The sequence below is a fragment of the Somniosus microcephalus genome, chromosome 5, assembly GCF_052327205.1.
Source record: "Somniosus microcephalus isolate GS21.2 chromosome 5, FLI_Smic_1.0, whole genome shotgun sequence".
In the NCBI taxonomy this organism is placed as follows: Eukaryota; Metazoa; Chordata; class Chondrichthyes; order Squaliformes; family Somniosidae; genus Somniosus; species Somniosus microcephalus.
Window position 1 is genome coordinate 210,418,424 of NC_140991.1, and position 18,779 is coordinate 210,437,202.

At 46.4% G+C, this 18,779-nt stretch overlaps 1 protein-coding gene across 2 annotated transcripts; it reads left to right on the plus strand.

The window, feature by feature from the left end:
- The first annotated feature begins 12,369 nt into the window (after positions 1-12,369).
- Positions 12,370-18,296, plus strand: LOC147117560 (uncharacterized). 2 transcript variants are annotated; one of them, XM_085988639.1, is made up of 2 exons: positions 12,370-15,388; positions 16,712-18,296. In XM_085988639.1, exons 1-2 carry the CDS (start codon positions 14,692-14,694, stop codon positions 16,735-16,737), a joined length of 723 nt encoding a protein of 240 aa, XP_085844765.1. In that variant the 5' UTR covers positions 12,370-14,691; the 3' UTR covers positions 16,738-18,296. Both variants share the same exon structure in this region; 1 of them encodes a protein (XP_085844765.1).
- The last annotated feature ends 483 nt before the right edge of the window (positions 18,297-18,779 follow it).

Here is an 18,779-nt window from a genome sequence, read left to right on the forward strand (position 1 = left end):
GTGATAGAGGAATGGACCAGTGTGTCGCGGAGGGGACAGACCCTTTGGAATGCTGAAAGGGGAGTGGAGGGCAAGATGTGTTTGGTGGTGGGATCACACTGGATGTGGAGAAAATGGCGGAGGATGATCCGTTGAATCTGCAGGTAGTCGGGTGAAAGGTGAGGACAAGGGGAACCCTATCGTGGCTCTGGGAGGGGGGGGAAGGGGTGAGAGAAGTGTGGGAAATGGAAAAGGCACAGTCGAGGGCCCTGTCAACCATGGTGGAGGGGAATCCTTGGTTGAGGAAAAAGGAAGACATTTCAAAAGCACTGGTGTGAAAGGTGGCATCGTCAGAACAGGAAGCAGGGTGGGAGGAAGTGTAGTCAAGGTAGCTGTGGGAATGTGTGGGCTTATAGTAAATATTGGTCGATAGCCTATCCTAGAAATGGAGACAGAGAAGTCGAGGAAGGGAAGTGAAGAGTCAGAGATGGAGCATGTGAAGGCGAGGGAAGAGTGGGTATTGGAAGCAAAGTTAATGAAATTTTCCAGTTCAGGGCAAGAGCAGGAAACACCACTGATACAGCCATCAATGTACCAGAAAAAGAGGTGAGGGAGGGGACCTGAGTAGGACTGGAACAAAGAATATTACATATATCCCATGAAAAGGCAGGCATAGCTAGGTCCCATGTGGGTTCCCATAGTAACACCTTTAATTTGGAGGAAATAAGTGAAGTCAAAAGAAAAGTTGTTCAATGTGAGAACAAGTTCAGCCAGGCGGAGGAGGCTGGTGGTGAATGGGGTCTGGTTGAGTCTCTGTTCAAGGAAGAAGCAGAGTGCCCTCAGGCCGTCCTGGTGGGGGATGGAGGTGTATAGGGATTGGACATCCATGGTGAAAAAGAAACAGGTAGGGCCAGGAAACTGGAAACTGTTAAAGTGGCAGAGGCGTCAGATGAGTCGTGGATGTAGGTGGGAAGAGACTGGACACAGGGAGAAAATATGGAGTCGAGATAGGAAGAAATCAGTTCCATGGGGAAAGAACAGGCTGAAATGATAGGCCTACCAGGGCAGTTCTGTTGTGGATCTTGGGAAGGAGGTAGAAGTGGGCAGTGCTGGGTTGGGCAACTATGAGGTTAGAGGCCGTGGAGGGAAGATCTCCAGAGGAGATGGGGGTCAATGACAGTCTTGGAAACGATGGCTTGATGTTCAGTAGTGGGGTCATGGTCCAGAGGGAGGAAGGAGGCGGTGTCAGAGAGTTGGCGTTCAGCCTCCTCAAGGTAGAGGTAAGTTCGGCAAACAACAACAGTGCCACCCTTATCAGCAAGTTTGATGACAATAGAGAATGGAGCGCTGCAAGTTCAGAGGGAGGTAGGTTATAGAGAGTGAGGGGAGATGAGAAGTTGAGTCGGCCGATGTCACGCCGGCATTTCCCAATCAAAAGATCTAGAGAGGGTAAGAGGCCGGAGGGAGGGGTCCAGAGGAATGAGAATTCTGAAGATGGGAAAAAGGGTCCACTGTGCAAGGAGAAGACTTCTGGCCAAAGAAGTGGGCACAGAGGCAAAGCCGATAGAAGAAGAGCTCAGCGTCATGCCGAGCTCGAAATTTATTGAGGTGGGGGCATTAGTGGATGAAGCTGAGGCCTTTGCTGAGGACTGATCACTTGGGGTCAGAAACGGGACGGTCAGAGGGGATAGTGAAAACACGGCAAGAGTGAGATTGGAAGAAGGGATGGGGTCAGAGCAAAGTGAAGGGGTAAAGGTTCCGGAGGGGCATTGGTATCCAAGAGTAGTTGAAGCTCCCAAATACCTTGGAGCCTGTATTTAGTTTAAAGCGATATAACCTAATTTCAATATTTTTTTTTGCTAAGAAAGCTCTTTACAATGCTTGATCTATGTGATGTTTGAAAATTGCTGGTGAATTTTGGCACCAATATGACATAATGAAAGTACGTATTGGCTATAATAGTCCACTGGATTTCTCAATAACCCTAAGAGTTGGAAGAAAGGAAAAAAAGACTTGAATTTATATTTCTAGCTTCACCTGATAGCTCATAAGGGGAAATGTGGTTTGGTAAACATTCGCATCAGCAAGGTCTATTTTTGCTCCCTGGTCTGTACTGAGTTAGCAAGGGTAGAGATGGGGGGGAAAAATTTGGTTGCTTTGCACCTCCAGAGGGCGCTAATGGGGTGCAAAGCAACTAGCGCCCGGGCGCGGCAATGATTGCGCCGCTCACGAAATTGACCAGACATTTTGTGGCGGCGCTAAACACTACTGCCACGATCTCCTGTGCCCGCAGATCGTGATGTCAGTCGAGCGTGCAACGCCCTGGTAGCGCCCCTGACTGGATATTGAGTGGCGCCCGCTGCCTTATCGCCTGCCGTTAGCAACGACAGGTTGAGGGGAGCATTCTGCAGCCGGGAAGGGACTGGTTTAAAGGCGACCGCTTCCTGCCTTGTTTTGTCGGTGACATTTTTGCACCACGCATTCTGAGGGAGAGAGACTTCCGGAGAGATTCAACGCTGTGTGAAAGAGTTTTGGGTACTGAGCAGCACTTTGCAGGTTCATTTTGATTTACCCTTCCTTGCTTCACCAGCACTCTGAGGTAGCGCCTCGCTCCTTGCATTTAGCGCCTTAAGAGAGGTGTGTAGCACCTGATTTAGCGCTCCAATCACCTCCAGGGGTGATAGAAGCTAAGTCTGCAGTCGGAGGCGATAATTAACGCCAGGCGCTAAACTATGCGCCCAGACGATAGTTGCACCCCAAACGGAGCGATACTGAATTTCTCCCCCCGGGGTCTCAATTGGCTTCAGTGTCATGGACTAGAACAAAGAATATATTACAGTAACAAGGATTTCCACTCCTGACTGTTATCCTGTGATCACTTCTGGATGTTGGGTGAGGATAGAATTAGCTCAGCTGTGATACCCACTGTCAGTCTTCTGACACTCAACTGCAATTTTTACCAAGTATGAACTGAGTGTTAATTGGGCCTTCAACCTGAAAGACCTCTGTACACATTGGGTACGTTAGCTTAAAATTGGACTCACATGAGGAAGGCAATGTAGGTGAAGTGTTGGAGGGCTGCTTGTTGCCCATGAAAGTAAGAAAGAAAGCATTGCATTTATCTAGCACCTTTGAAGATTTTAGGATGTCCCAAAGCCTTTTACAGCTAATTAAGTACCTTGTGTAATGTAGGAAATGGTGCAGCCAATTTGCGCATGGCAAGATCCAGCAATGTGATAATGACCAGATAATCTGTTTTTAGTGATGTTGATTGAGGGATAAATATTGGCCAGGACATCAGGGAGAACTCCCCCGCTCTTCTTCGAAATAGTGGCCGTGGGATCTTTTACATCCACCTGAGAGGGCAGATGGGGTCTTGGTTCAATGTCACATCTGAAGGACGGCATCTCCAACAGTTCAACACTCCCTCCACACTGCACTGAAGTGTCAGTGTAGATTTTGAGCTCCAGTCTCTGAAGTGGGACTTAAACCCACAATTTTCTGGCTCTGAGGCAAGAGTGCTACCAACTGAGCTATGGGTGACATGGGGCAGAGAAAGAAATAAAGACAATACCCATACTCTAACCTGTGTTTCATCCTCAACCTTTGTTAGCCTGTACTGTGCTTTTCAATTGCTGGTTAGAGGCAACATGGACACAGACGTTTTGTGTAGAAATTCTCCTTATATGATGTCACAAAAATTTTCTCCAGTGAATGGGAATAGTTTCAGCAGCTCCAGGCTAACCTACAGGTTTATAGTGCCAGACAGGGTAATAGGAGTGACTGAAGAACAGAAATAAAGGTAATTCTTCTTACTAACATTTAGAATCATGTAAAAATTCAATAGCATATATTTTCCATAAGTATTGCTTTTGCTTAACCCCCTCAGAAACTAGATCAATCCAATATTGGAAACTAACAGAATCGGAAGATTCATGCAGTAAAGTATCAATTCATCAAAGAGGATACAGTCCTGCAGAGAACGTAAACTCATGTAGAAGCATCCCTTTTTTTTACAAAGTAATGGATAATCCTGACAACAGCACCTCTCAGCCTCTCCAACAATATCTAGTTGACCCCAAAGGGTTTACTAATTATATACTTCGCTATATGTAAGGAAGAGGTGTTCTTAATCACAGGCAGTGTGGAAGACAGTTGAAAGGTTACACCTCCCTTACACTGATGTTAGTTTTTATGACATCAGCCATTTTCTAAGAGCATACTTCTGTCATTCTTGACAGTTATTTAATTTTATTTGCAATATCTTTTGTTTTCTGAAATGTCATTAAAAATTATAATTGAGGCAATGTTAGTTACTGAATGGATCAACAAAAACAACAACTTTCATTTACATAGTGCCTTGAACATAGTGAAACATCCCAAGGTGCTTCACAGGAGCGTTATCAGACAAAATTTGTCGCCGAGCCACATTGGGAGATATTAAGATCGGTGACAGGTAGGTTTTAAGGAATGTCTTAAAGGATGGGAGAGAGGTAGAGAGGCGGAGTGGTTTAAAGAGGGAATTGTAGAGCTTAGGGCCTAGGCAGCTGAAAGCATATCCACCATTTGTGGTGCAAAGGAAATTGGGGATGCACAAGAATCCAGAGGCGGAGCAAGCCAAAGTTCTTGGAGATAGGGAGGGGCAATGCCATAGAGCGATTTGAACACAAGGATGAGAATTTAAATTTGAGGCGTTGCTGGAGTGGGAGCCAATATAGGTCAGTGAGCACAGGGGTAATGGGTGACCGAGACTTGTGTGAGTTAGGATATGGGCAGCAGAGTTTTGGATGAGCTCAAGTTTATGTAGGGTGGAAGAGGGAAGGCCAGCCCGGAGAGTAATGGAATGGTTGAGTCTGGAACATGGTTGAGAGTTTCAGCAGCAGATTAGCTGAGGCAGGGACGGAGGCGGGAGATATTACGGAGGTGCAAGTAGGGTGAGGGAGCGGATCTGGGGTCGCAAGCTCAGCTCAGGGTCAAATAGGATGCTGAGGTTAGAACATTATGGTCCAGCCTAAGACATTGGCCAGGGAGGGGGATGGAATCGGTGGCTGAGGAACGGAGTTTGTGGGACCAAAGACAATGGGGGAAAAATTCGGTTGCTTTCCGCCTCCCATTAGTGCCCTAAATGGGTGCTAATGGGGCGCAAAGCAACTAGCGCCCGGGTGCGGCGATGTTTGCGCCGCTCGCGAAAATGACCAGACATTTTGCGGCTACGCTAAACACTACCGCCATGATCTCCTGCGCCCGCAGGTTGTGATGTCAGTCGAGCGTGCAACGCCCCGGTTGCGCCCCGGACCGGATATTGAGTGGCGCCCCCTGCTTTACCGCCTGCCACTAGCAATGACAGGTTGAGGGGAGTGTTTTGCCATTGGGAAGGGACTGGGGGAGCACTATTGAAAGGCGACCGCTTCCTGCCTTTTTTTGTCGGCGACATTTTTGCATTCTGAGAGAGAGAGAGACTTCCGGAGAGAGTCAACGCTGTGTGAAGGAGTTTTGGGTACTGAGCAGCACTTTGCAGGTTCATTTTGATTTGACCTTCCTTGCATCGATTTAGAAGAGACTATGGGGGCTGCACTCTGAGCTCTTTCCCTGGGCCTCTCCATTGTTCTTTCCGGCAGATTTGATGTACAGGTCTCTCCAGGCTAAGATTCAAGGCCGCAATGAGCAGGGCGTGGCTGGAGAGCAAGATCAACCCTCCCCTTTAAGAACTGGCCGGCACCAGTGTGTCTGTGTTCCATTGCTGACTGACATCACATGAACTTCGCCAGTGCTCTGAGGTAGCGCCTCGCTCCTCGCCTTTAGTGCCTTAAGACAGGTGTGCAGCGCCTGATTTAGCGCTCCAATCACCTCTAGGGGCAATAGAAGCCAAGTTTGCAGTCGGAGGTGATAATAAGTGCCAGGCACTAAACTTTGCGCCCGGCTGGTAATTGCGCCCTAAACGGGGCGATACGGAATTTCTCCCCCAATAGCTTTGACCTTCCCAATATTTAATTGGAGGAAATTTTCACTCATCCAAGATCTGCATCTTAACTCCATTTACCCGCCTTGGTTTTGTAATCCTTAATATCCTTGCCTAACAAAACTCTAACAATCTCACATTTGAAATTTTAAATTTACCTAGCTTCAACAGCTTTTTGGCAAAGAGAGTTCAAAATTTCCACTAACCTTTGCGTAAAGAAATGCTTCCTGACATGAACTCTGAACTGCCTAGCTCTAATTTTAAGGTTATGCCCCCTTGGTCTGGAGTCTCCCACCAGAGGAAATAATTTCTCTCTATCTACCTTATCAAATCTAAACACCTCATTCAGATCACTGCTTAATCTTCTATACTCAAGGGAATACAAGCCTAGTATGTGCAACTTGTCCTCATAATTTAACCCTTTTAGCCCCAGTCTGGTGAATCTGCGCTGCAGTCTCTCCAGTCTCTCCAAGGCCAATTCCTTCCTGAGGTCTGGTGCACAGAGTTTAATGTACTACTCCAGATCTCTCTGTTTGGCTTGCTGTTCATTTATAGTTGATTAGGCATCTGCGAAATTTCTTCGGACTTTTATAACATTAAAGGTGCAATATAAATGCAAGTTGTTGCTGTGAAAACACAGCACTAAACATGTTGCCAGTTATAGCACTCATGATTATGTCAGTGATACAAAATCTTCACACTTTCTTGATTACTTCTAAACCAAGTTGCTTCACAGGAGCATAATCAGACAAAAATTGACACTGAGCCAAAGAAGGAGACATTCCATAAACTTGAGCTCATCCAAAACTCCGATGCCCATATCCTAGCTAGCACCCATCACCCCTGTGCTCGCTGACCTACATTGGCTCCTGGTCTGGCAACACCTTGATTTTAAAATCCTCATTCTTGTTTTCAAATCCCTCCATGGCATCACCCCTCCTTACCTCTGTCACTTCCTTCAGCCCTACAACCCTCCAAGGTCTCTGTGTTCATCCAATTCTGGTTACTTTTGTGCACCCCTGATTTTCATTGAGGTAGAGAGGTGGAAAGGTTTAAGGAGGGAATTCCAGAGCTTAGGGCCAAGATGTCTGTAAGCACAGCTGCCAATAGTGGGGCAAAGGAAGTGTGGGATGCACAAGATGCCAGAGTTGGAGGAATACAGAGTCCTTGGTGGGTTGTAGGGCTGGAGGAGGTTACAGAAATTGGGAGCTATGTGGCCATGGAGGGATTTGAACACAAGGATGAGAATTTTAAATTTAAGGCATTGCTAGACTGGGAGGCAATGTAGGTCAGCGAGCACAGAGGTAATGGATGAACGGTACTTGGTGCTAGTTAGGATCCAGGCGGCAGAGTTTTGGATCAGCTCAAGTTTATGGTGGGTGTAAAATGGAAGGCCAGCCAGGAGAACATTGTAATAGTTGAATCTGGAGGATTCATAGATGAGGGTTTCCGCAGCAGTTGGGCTGAGGTAGGGGTGGAGACGGGCAATTTACAGAGCTGGACGTCGGCGGTCTTTGTGATGGAAAGGATATGGGGTCAGAAGCTCAACTCCGGGTCAAATTGGACGGTGGCATTGCGAACAGTCTGGTTCAGTCTATGACATTGGCCAGGGAAGGTGATGGAATCAGTGACTAGATAAAAGGTTCATTTTTGCACAGAGGTGACAATGAATGTGATTAAGTATAATGAGCTAAGGCTGAAATGGAACTCAAAGATAGTTATTGTTTCAGAAATAACCTGTTGTATCTCCAATAATCTGACTGCTCTTACTTTCACAATACCCATGAAAGGTGAATTCACAGGTTATTCAGTGTCCTAACTATTAATTGTAATAGTCGCCTCAGGCAGCTAAACTTAATATAACATGACATGTCAGCTAATTTGTAGTATTACTATACCACTTATAATAACTGACAGCTATTGCAGAATCAGGATTACTGCTTTTGTGAACATCATCATTTCTACTCAATGCTTTGTCCCTTCTGTGGTGAACTGTGGGGAAAGTATCTCAGCACCACATTTGCACAAGGTTACAAACTGATGCAAGGCACTACTACTAACAATACTATTTGCATTTATATAGTGACTTATTACACCAAAACACTTCATACAATTAATCATTTTGAAGTCCAGTGACTGCTATTACATAGGCAAATGCGATGGCCATTCTGCACCAGCACATTCCCACAAACAACAATGAGATAAATCGTTAGTTAATCTGCTTTTGCAAGAATGTCAAATTTTGGTGAAGGAGGAAAACGCTCTACACTTATTTGAATAATGCCACAGGATCTTTAATATTCACCTGAACCACCAGACAGGGCCTCAATTTAACATCTGGGAAACAGCAGTTACAACATTGTAGTATTGCACTGGAGTGCCAGGCTACTTTATATCCTAAGCTCTGGAGTGGGGGCTTGTACCTTACAAACTATTGGTTTAGAGACAGAGGTGCTACCAACTGAGCCAAGCTGACATGCTAGAGAGGTGCCGCAGCCTGTGGAACTATACCCCAGTAATGGTTAGCACCTTCAGGGGAAAGAGGGGAGTCTATTAGAAAACAAAACAGGGGTGGATTTGGAGATACAGTGGGCCAGTACACCATCCTTTCATTTTTAGGGCCTGGATTCAAATCCAAGCTGGACTGATGGAATGAAAGTCATCCCTCTCTGTTGACTGTAAGTGCCCTTTGTGAAATGGGATAGAGAAATTTCAAAACCATATTTTTAGTGCATTTGATCCTACGGCACAAAATTGACCCAAATTTATACTATTGGCAAAAAATTGTCAATCTCGCTGAGAGCGATCAAAAGCAATAGTATATAAAATAATGTCTAGTTTACCAAAGCAGTGCAAAACCACTGCTGAAGATAGGCTTTCGGGAGTTAATTTTCTGATTAAACGCCACCTCCACTGTTGCCAGCGCTTATCAGAATTTTTAGGCTTCTGTTCTCTGCTGTCTGTATCCCAACTCGCACCAAGTCCCGTTCACCCATCACCCCTGTGCTCACTGACCTACATTGGCTCCCGGTCCGGCAATGCCTCAACTTTAAAACTCTCATCCTTGTTTTCAAATTCCTCCATTGCCTCACTCCTCCTCTGTAACCTCCTCCAACCTTACAACCCTCCGAGATCTCTGCGCTCTTTCAATTCTGACCTCTTGCACATCCAAGAATTTAATAGCTCCACCCTTGTTAGCTGTGCTTTCAGCTGCCTAGGCCACAAGCTCTAGAATTCATTCCCTAAACCTCTCTGCCTCTCTACCTCTTTCTCCTCCTTTAAGACACTCCTTAAAACCTACCTCTTTGACCAAGCTTTAGGTCATCTTCCTTAACATCTCCTTATGTGGTTCAGTGTCAAATTTTGTTTGATAATGCTCCTGTGAAGCACCTTGAGATGTTTTATGATATAAATACAGGTTGTTATTGTTGTTTTGAGGTTAACTAGCCTCTTTTTAACCATTACTCTCTCCTCCCTGGATATTGCAGACTTGAGTGAGAAGTTTCTGCTCTTCTATATCAGTTGCTGGGGATAGTGCAGGAAAGTGGAGTTGAGGTAGAAGATCAGCCATGATCTTATTGAATGGTGGAGCAGGCTCAAAGGGCAAAATGGCCTACTCCTGCTCCTATTTCTTATGTTCTTATGTTCTACTTTTCCCTTCCTTGGGAGGGCTTGTGTGGGAAAAAATAGTAACATTTCCCATAACAAAGCTCTGAGCATTGTTCGGTTTCCCTTGGAGTTCTTCAGGGCATTCTGGGATGTCTAGGGGTGGGGACCAATGTTCCCTGCAAGCTGCGGGGCCACTCAGCTGTGCAGTGCTCTAGAGCTCCCGCACAGCCGACTCACCTGCTCTGGAGCTCCCGCGCAGCCGGCTCACCGGCTCTGGAGCTCCCGCGCAGCCGGCTCACCATCTCTGGAGCTCCCATGCAGCCAGCTCACCTGCTCTAGAGCTCCCGCGCAGCTGGCTCACCTGCTCTAGAGCTCCCGCGCAGCTGGCTCACCTGCTCTGGCGCTCTCATGCAGCCGGCTCACCTGTCTGGTGCTCCCACGCAGCTGGCTCACCTGTCTGGTGCTCCCACGCAGCCGGCTCACTGGCTCTGGAGCTTCCACGCAGCCGGCTCACCGGCTGTGGAGCTCCCGCGCAGCCAGCTCACCATCTCTGGAGTTCCCGCGCAGCCAGCTCACCAGCTATTAAATGGGTAAAACTGCACAAGTGCGATGTTTTGAAGGAACCACATACTCCCCAAAATATTAAAGGGAACTTTGGTGGGGACTACTTTCAGGTCTTGTGGGAAACACTGATGACCTGGGAGATACCCCTTTCTTGGTGCCTTGCCTAAGAAAGAGGAACTTGTGTAATTTGAAAAACTGGCTCCCACTCTCTCTCCTTTCATGGACTACAAAATCCTAGCAAAAGCCTTGTCTGCACATTTTTGCTTTGTGCTGGCTCACACGTTACACCTTTACTAGCCCTATGCAGTCCTGGGTGGCAGTATATTTGACAACATCTATCTGGTTTGGGACAGGATCCATAATTCCCAGAGGACTGGTTTGTTTATGTGCCTTCCTTTCCCTAGATCAAGAGACGGCAGTCAGCAGTATAGATCATGAATACCTGTTCGGAGCTCTGTAGAGTTTTGGACTCAGGGCACACTTTGTCACTTCTTTATGCTTCCACAGAGTGTTTAACTAAGTTGAATGGATTTTTGACCAACCAAGTCAATGGTTGAAGTCAATGGAAATGAAAATCGAGATAGATGTATTTTGGGCGGCTGAATCGATATCCCCCATTTTACATTATCACCTAAAATCAAAGTTACACCCATCCTGTAGAGGCAAAGGATATATTCCAGTACAGTAGCATAACAATAATTACCAGACATGATTGCAGTTTGTTTCCTGGGCCTGTTACTGAACACTTGCCTAGATCTCAAAGCAAGGATAGACACTTTCGAAATGTATGGAGATTTGGGACCCAGCCATGAGAGTGATCTAGGATCACTGAAGTAATGTCAAGTAAGAAGGGTAGAAAAGATCCAAAATATAACAGCAACCTACATCACTCTCCCCGAATGACTACCATGCTGCTTTAGCACACTCCCTAAACAAAGGTTGCTGTAACCAATCTGTTATTATCCTACCACCAGGATGCTCATTTATTTTGTTAGGTTTTGGAATTTTACACTACATATTCTATTGGGTTCGGCATCACCCTCTACACCCATAGGCGGATTTCACATCCACCTATGATGCGGAGCCTTCACCTGCCCTCTATTAAAGCACATGGATTTGAATGTAACCTTGTGACATGGGTTGGTAATTGGTTGGGAGGTAGGAGACAGAGAGTAAGGACATTCTCTGATTGTCGAGATGTGACACGTGATGTGTCCCCAGGGATCGGTACTGGTTCCTTAGCTATTCACCATATTTATTAATGATTGGATATTGGAGAGTTGTATATCCATGTTTGCAGATGACAGTAAGATAATAAGCACAGAAAGTTATGTAATAAAAACAGAAAATGCTGGAAATTCTGCTTCCACTTTTTCTAAAGATAAAAATAATGTGGCTCTAACTAATACAAAGGCAAAATTCTGCTGAAATAAAAACAGAAAATGCTGGAAATACTCAGCAGGTCAGTCAGCATCTGTAGAGAGAGAAACAGAGTTAACATTTCAGGTCGCTGACCCATCATCAGAACTGTAAAAAGTTGGAGATATAACAGGTTTTTAAGCAAGTGTAGGGGCAGGGAGAGGGGGGAGTGGAGGAAAGAACAAAAGGGATAGGATGGCAGGCGGGAGAGATTAAAAGACAAAAGGGATGATGGTGCAAGGCAAAAGGAGATGGTAATGGGACAAGTTGAGAAACAAAAGATGACTCTAGATGAAGTGTAAATGGCACTGGCAGAATCATCAACAGCTGCCATGTGAGAGAGAGAGAAAAAAAATTGGGGCCGAGGGTCTGGTCTGAAATTGTTGAACTCAATGTTGAGTCCAGAAGGCTGTAAAGTGCCTAATCGAAAGATGAGGTGCTGTTCCTCGAGCTTACGTTGAGCTTCATTGGAACAATGTAAAAAGCTGAGGATGGAGAGGTCAGAGTGGGAGTGAAGCGGAGAATTAAAGTGACAGGCAACCGAAAGCTCAGGGTCACCCTTTCGGACTGAACAGAGGTGTTTTGCAAAGCGGTCACCCAATCTGTGTTTGGTCTCCCCAATGTAGAGGTGACTGCATCGTGAGGAGCGTATACAGTATACTAAATTGCAAGAAGTACAAGTAAATCACTGTTTCACCTGGAAGGAGTGTTTGGGCCCCGGACAGTGGAAAGGGACGAAGTAAAAAGGCAGGTGTTGCATCTCCAACGCTTGCACGGGAAGGTGATGTGGGAAGGGGAAGAGGTGTTGGGGGTGATAGATGAGTGGACCAGGGTATTGCGGAGGGAGCGGTCCCTTCGGAATGCTGTGTTGAGGAGAATTTCAGTATTAAGGACTTTTGCAAAGACTGTCGGGATACTTGACATTAAACTGGTTGACAAAGGGGCCCCCTGAACTCGCACGTAGGCTGGGATGAGATAATGCCAGCTGCAGTTTTGTTATTGAACGATTGTGGTCACCTTGCGACGGAAAATAGGTTGGACTTCTGCTTCTCCTGTCTGCGGTTAAAGGTCCCGAAAAAGGTTTTAGACCTAGGGTCCATCGCTTGCTTAAAATAGGTAACCATTATAGATGTCACGGGGTATCGCGGTGATTAGTAATATGAGGTAATTTGTTTTGACCCCTGTATATAGGCAGGGGCTTTGTGTGTGTAAAATGAGAAGTGTGGCGATTGCACACCGGGTGTACAGCTGCTTCTCCCAGAGCTCTGCAATAAAGCATTCTTTTACTTTGCCATTCACTCGTGGTCAGAGTTTTATTTGACTCCAAAGGCTTCTGTTGGGATCGTGTCGACCTAGAATATCACCTGGTCCACGTAGCCCCAAATTAGCTACAACAATTGGCGCTGCGAGCAGGGTCACCGAGTGACTGGCCGCCCTGATCAAGCGGACACACGCTCGAGTGATCTAAAAGAACAAAAGAGAGGTGAGATGGCATATGTAAAATTGTGCTAGGATACTAACAACCGTAAGACTGCATTATTTCTTGTATTTCCAGGGAAACTAGGTATAACCTGGGAGGAGAACTGGAGATTCCAGGGAAACCAGGTATAGCCTAGGAGGAGAACTGGAAGAGAGGAGGGGTAAAGGAGCCGGACCAACCTTTACCTACACGTGACGGACCCCGAGAGAAAGGTATTTGTGTTCTCAGAATCGGGGGGCCGAAGATAGTGACCAAGGGACATAATGTCGAGTAAGGATCTGAAGCGGGGGCCCCCGGGCTCCCTCATCGATACTTTTATGACGGATAGATGTACCCTTATTGAAAGAATGCAGGAAGACGGGTGGGACGTATCCAAAGGTTTGGACCGACAGCGGTCATGGTGGGACACACAGAAAAAGGGAAGAACTAAAAAAGCAGGAGTACTGTTGGTTCATCAATTGGCAGGATTGATAGAACAGGCAGAAAAGGCAGCGGTGAGTCTTAAGGGAAAACAACTTCAGATAGATAACCTCCGAACAGAGTGTGAGGGATGTAAAAAGCAAATAGAAGTCCTCAAAGGAGTTAATGAAGGACAACAACAATGGCTGAGAGAATATAACCGACAAACCTGGGGAGAGACAGGGAGAGAAGAAGCTCTGCCCCCATATACCAACCCCAGCGCACCCCCAGTTTATAATGTAGCACCGGTGACAAGGCAAGACCCACTGAATGACCTAGTGGTTGCTAATAGGGGAAGAGCAGATTGGAAAGCATTTACCCCAGGTGAAAAGGAAGCCGTTATGAGCCGTCTGGGAAAACTACAGACCCGGAGTTCTAACACTAAATTTTGGGCGGAGCTGGATTCAGTTTGGCAGGGTCATTCCCTCCACCTTAGGGACGTACACCAATTAGTGCAGGCAGCATGCCCCGTGGACAGATGGCGGTTGGTGCCTGAAAACCAAGGCGCTGGCAATGCCAACACAGACTACCGCAACGGAAGATGGGTGAATCACTGCCCACTAAAAATGAATAAGGAAGAAATGACTCCCGCCTTCCAGTTATACAAAATAGCAGTACAAGGGGTGTTAGGAGAGGCCCCCACAAATTGGAATAAAATAACGTCGTGTAAACAAAAGAAAGGAGAGGGCTCTTCAGAATACGGGGAACGATTGTTCGCCGTCTACGGAGAATCCTCTGGACAGCCAAACGCGGTGAGAACAGACCCAGCCTTTATCCAGGCATTTAAAGATGGGCTGTCCCCCCCCCATCAGGCAATCCTAAAACTAGGAGTACTGGCTACCAGAGTATATGATGAGATAGTTGAATGGGCATGTGGCGTTGACGGATTACAGACTAGGGAGAAGGAAGAGGTGCAAGTGAAGAAGGAGAGAGTAAGTGCAGTCCAATCCGACAATGTCGGGTCAGGGACAAAACCGAAAGGCGCTTGCCACAATTGTGGTAAGGTAGGACACTTTATTAGAGACTGTAAGCAACCAAAACCGTTGAAGGAGTATTGGGGTCGGGTATTTCCCATGATTGTGGAGATGTAGATGCTGACTTAGAGGGAGACAAGATAAAAGACACTCCGTTACCAGGGGCTGAAGAGACCCTGTACGTGGACGGGTCCCGAAAATATATAGACGGACAGCCTCGTACGGGCTGGGCTGTAGTAAATAGTCAGATGAGAACTGTACGATCGGGGAGACTTGAAGGAGGCTTGTCAGCCCAAGTAGCAGAACTAGTGGCTCTGACAGTAGCATTAGAAGAGTCCGAGAATAAAATTGTAAATATATATACAGATAGCCAATATGCGTTCGGTGTAGTCCATGACTACATGACTGCATGGGGCAGACGGGGATTTGTAACTACCGGAGGAACCCCCATAAGACATCAGGAAAGAATCGAAGCCCTCCTGGAAGCGAGTAATAAGCCTAAACAGGTCGCAGTAATAAAGATTAAAGCACACCAAAAAGAACCAGCCAGAGACAGTCCAGAATGGACGGGTTATATGGGCAACCAGGCAGCTGACAGGGCAGCTCAGGCAGCCCTGATCTTGGAACGGAAAGAAGCAAACCTAGAACGGAAGGAAGGAAAGCAGATAGCGAAACAATCCGCGGAGTTAGCCTTAGGATGGGAACCCGAGGAACCTGTAGCCAGTGTAGATAGCCCAGGAAATGAAATTAGTATCGCTGAGCTACACGAGGATATATTACCTAGTGAAAGGCAAAGATGGAAAGAACAAGGAGCCAGACCAACAACAGACGGAGTATGGCAAATAAATAACAAGGTAATGGCCCCCGAGTGTATACAGAATATCCTACTCGAAATACACCATGGATTAAGCCACTCTGGAAAGGAGGCGATGCAACAGACTTTAGGTAAGGAGTGGTGGTGGAAGGGTATGGGGCGGGACATTGCTAAGTATTGTCAACGATGCATCGTGTGCGCTCAGCATAACCCAGGAAGACCAGTTAAAATTAGATTAGGACACCAACCCAGGCCCCGAGGGCCATGGGAGCACTTGCAAATTGATTTTACGGGGCCCCTACCCATGTCAAAGGGTAAGACGTATTGCTTGGTAATCATTGATCAATTCACAAGATGGGTGGAGGCCTTTCCCACCAGAAATTGTACGGCCACTACAGTCGCTCAAATCTTGGTGGAGGAGGTAATCCCACGTTGGGGAATGCTGCTCCAGATAGATTCGGATCAAGGGACCCACTTCACAGGAGGTGTGGTCAAACATATGTGCCAGTTAATGGGAATTAAGCAAAAGTTTCATATACCCTACCATCCCCAAAGCTCGGGGATGGTAGAAAGAATGAACCGAACACTAAAAAATGCGCTGGCTAAGGCCATGCAGGAATCGGGAAAAACATGGGTGGAAGTGTTACCTATCATTCTGATGAAATTACGAGCCACCTGTAATCGCACCACAGGCCTTGCCCCGTATGAACTTATGACAGGACGAGCAATGCAATTGCCAGAAGGCATAATTACGGGAGGGGTGGATGTAGGCCCCTTAAAGGACAAGCTACGGCGATATGTCCAAGAAATGAGTAAACAACTAAAAGAAATGCGGACGCAGGTAAGGTACCGCCAGAGGGAGCAGGACGAGAAGGAATTCCCCTTCCCGTTACCAGAAGTCCCTACAGCGGGAACTAGGGTAATGCTAAAGGTATTACCAACCAAATCAGGCTTTGCTCCCAAATGGAATGGGCCTTACGAAGTTATTATTAGCGGAGATACTTGCGCCTGTCTAGACATACGGGGAAAGGGAGTGTGGAAACATTGGACACAGCTAAAGATATATGAGCCAAAGTCATCCCTGGAGCCTCCTGAGACGGAGACTACCGGGGAGAGTGAAACCACGAAAGAAAAGACTGACTAAATGAATGTAACCAGCATAAAATTAAGATTAAAGTTGTTAAGTTATTGTGTTAAGGACTCAATCTGTAGGGGCGTACAACGCAGATTGAGAATTGATACTGTTTGGTTAAGGCATAAGGATTACGCTTCGGGGTTACAGAACTCGTACTCGGCCTTGGAAAGGTGACTGCGATTATACGAGATCTGTTATGGTGTTTGGATCGTTCTGACCTGCTGACATCCAACACCCATTTTAAGTTTTAAGCCTTAATCTACCTCAGAAGGGGTGTGCATAGAAGTTACTAATAATACACCCTTGTATTATTTTCCAGGTCAACATCAGATGATTAATGCCTGATACTTTGATCTGTTTGCCTGTGTGGGCATTTATTTCGTGGCTTATTGCATCGGTTGTGCTTGTGTGCTTTTATCTTAACGCGTTGTTACAAGAGTGTTATCGGGAGGGCCAGAGAAACCATAAGCCAGTTTCAGACAGGCAGTCCTTACTTAAAATTGAAAATGAAGACCGTAATATGTTTAGTTGCGATAATATGCATTGTTACGGTAACCCGGGGTACACGGAGTCCGTTATCCTAACGGGACCCAGCACATTCAATCAAGAGCAGGATCCAAGTAATCCAAGTCCTGGGCTAGATAGTCTAAAAGCCTATAATGGTACATATTTTATATGTGGTCACCGAGCCTATCCATGGTTACCCCGGAATTGGACGGGTTCGTGTTACTTAGGTTATGTAGTACCCTACATTCACCTCTTGAATGAGATTGGGGAACACCACGAATTTAAGAAATACCGGATTAAAAGAGAGCTAGGAGCTTATCAAAGATTTTTTGGTGCAATAAACCCTCCCTATGGAATAATGAACTTAATGGATGAAACAAGGAAGTTGGCAAGGTTAATAGAGGTAGTTGCCAATGTTACTGGGGAAGCTTTAACAGAAATGAGTACTGAAATGGTAGCCATTAGAACAGTAGCCCTCCAAAATCGAATGGCCTTAGATTACCTCCTTGCAGCACAAGGAGGAACCTGTGTCTTGATAGGAAGTGAGTGCTGTACTTATATCCCTGATAGTTCGGAAAATATCACAAACTTAGTAGACCACATGAAGGCTGAAGTGAAAAGATTCCATACCAATCCGGGAGAAGGATGGTTGGAGTGGCTAGGACTAACAGGATGGGGTTCCTGGATAACGCATGCATTAGTGATCATTGTTGCGATATGTGTTGCAATATGCTGTTTGCTAACTATAGTGCGAGTTTGCTGCAAAATGGCGATGACAGCGACAATGCCAGTCAGTGCGATTCAGGCAGACGAACTATCGCTTATGGAACAAGACAAGACGGACGAATCCGAGCCGCCTGACGTCCCCGGGAAGAGGCAGTGGTTGTAGGAACAACACTGTGAAGAAAGAGGATTGGTGGTCAGCTGGGCCAAGAAAATCGTGGTCCAGCACCAAAAGGAGGGATTGTTGAGGAGAATTTCAGTATTAAGGACTTTTGCAAAGACTGTCGGGATACTTGACATTAAACTGGTTGACAAAGGGGCCCCCTGAACTCGCACGTAGGCTGGGATGAGATAATGCCAGCTGCAGTTTTGTTATTGAACGATTGTGGTCACCTTGCGATGGAAAATAGGTTGGACTTCTGCTTCTCCTGTCTGCGGTTAAAGGTCCCGAAAAAGGTTTTAGACCTAGGGTCCATCGCTTGCTTAAAATAGGTAACCATTATAGATGTCACGGGGTATCGCGGTGATTAGTAATATGAGGTAATTTGTTTTGACCCCTGTATATAGGCAGGGGCTTTGTGTGTGTAAAATGAGAAGTGTGGCGATTGCACACCGGGTGTACAGCTGCTTCTCCCAGAGCTCTGCAATAAAGCATTCTTTTACTTTGCCATTCACTCGTGGTCAGAGTTTTATTTGACTCCAAAGGCTTCTGTTGGGATCGTGTCGACCTAGAATATCACCTGGTCCACGTAGCCCCAAATTAGCTACAACAGCTGAAAGGGGAGGTGAGGGGAAGATGCGTTTGGTGGTGGGACCATGCTGGAGTGGCGGAAATGGCAGAGGGTGATCCGTTGAATGTGGAGGCTGGTGGGGTGAAAGGTGAGGACAAGGGGAACCCTATCGTAGTTAAGGGAGGGAGGGGAAGGGGAGAGGGCAGAAGTGTGGGAAATAGAACGGACACGGTCAAGGGCCGTGTCAACCACGGTAGAGGGGAGCAGAAAGTTACGAAGGGTCATAGACAAACTAAGTGAGTGAGAAAAACTATGGCAGATGGAGTTCAATGTGAGGAAGTGTAAGGCCATTCACTTTGGATCTGAAACAGCCAAATTGGAATATTTTCTTAATGTTGAGAGACTAGGGGCTGGATTTTGTCAATG

Excerpts from the sequence above, each read along its gene's own strand:
- LOC147117560 (XM_085988639.1), top strand. The coding sequence starts at position 14,692 with ATGAGAACTGTACGATCGGGGAGACTTGAAGGAGGCTTGTCAGCCCAA. Across the intron at positions 15,389-16,711 it reads GGCGATGCAACAGACTTTAG|GTCAACATCAGATGATTAAT; the intron begins GTAAGGAGTGGT and ends ATTATTTTCCAG.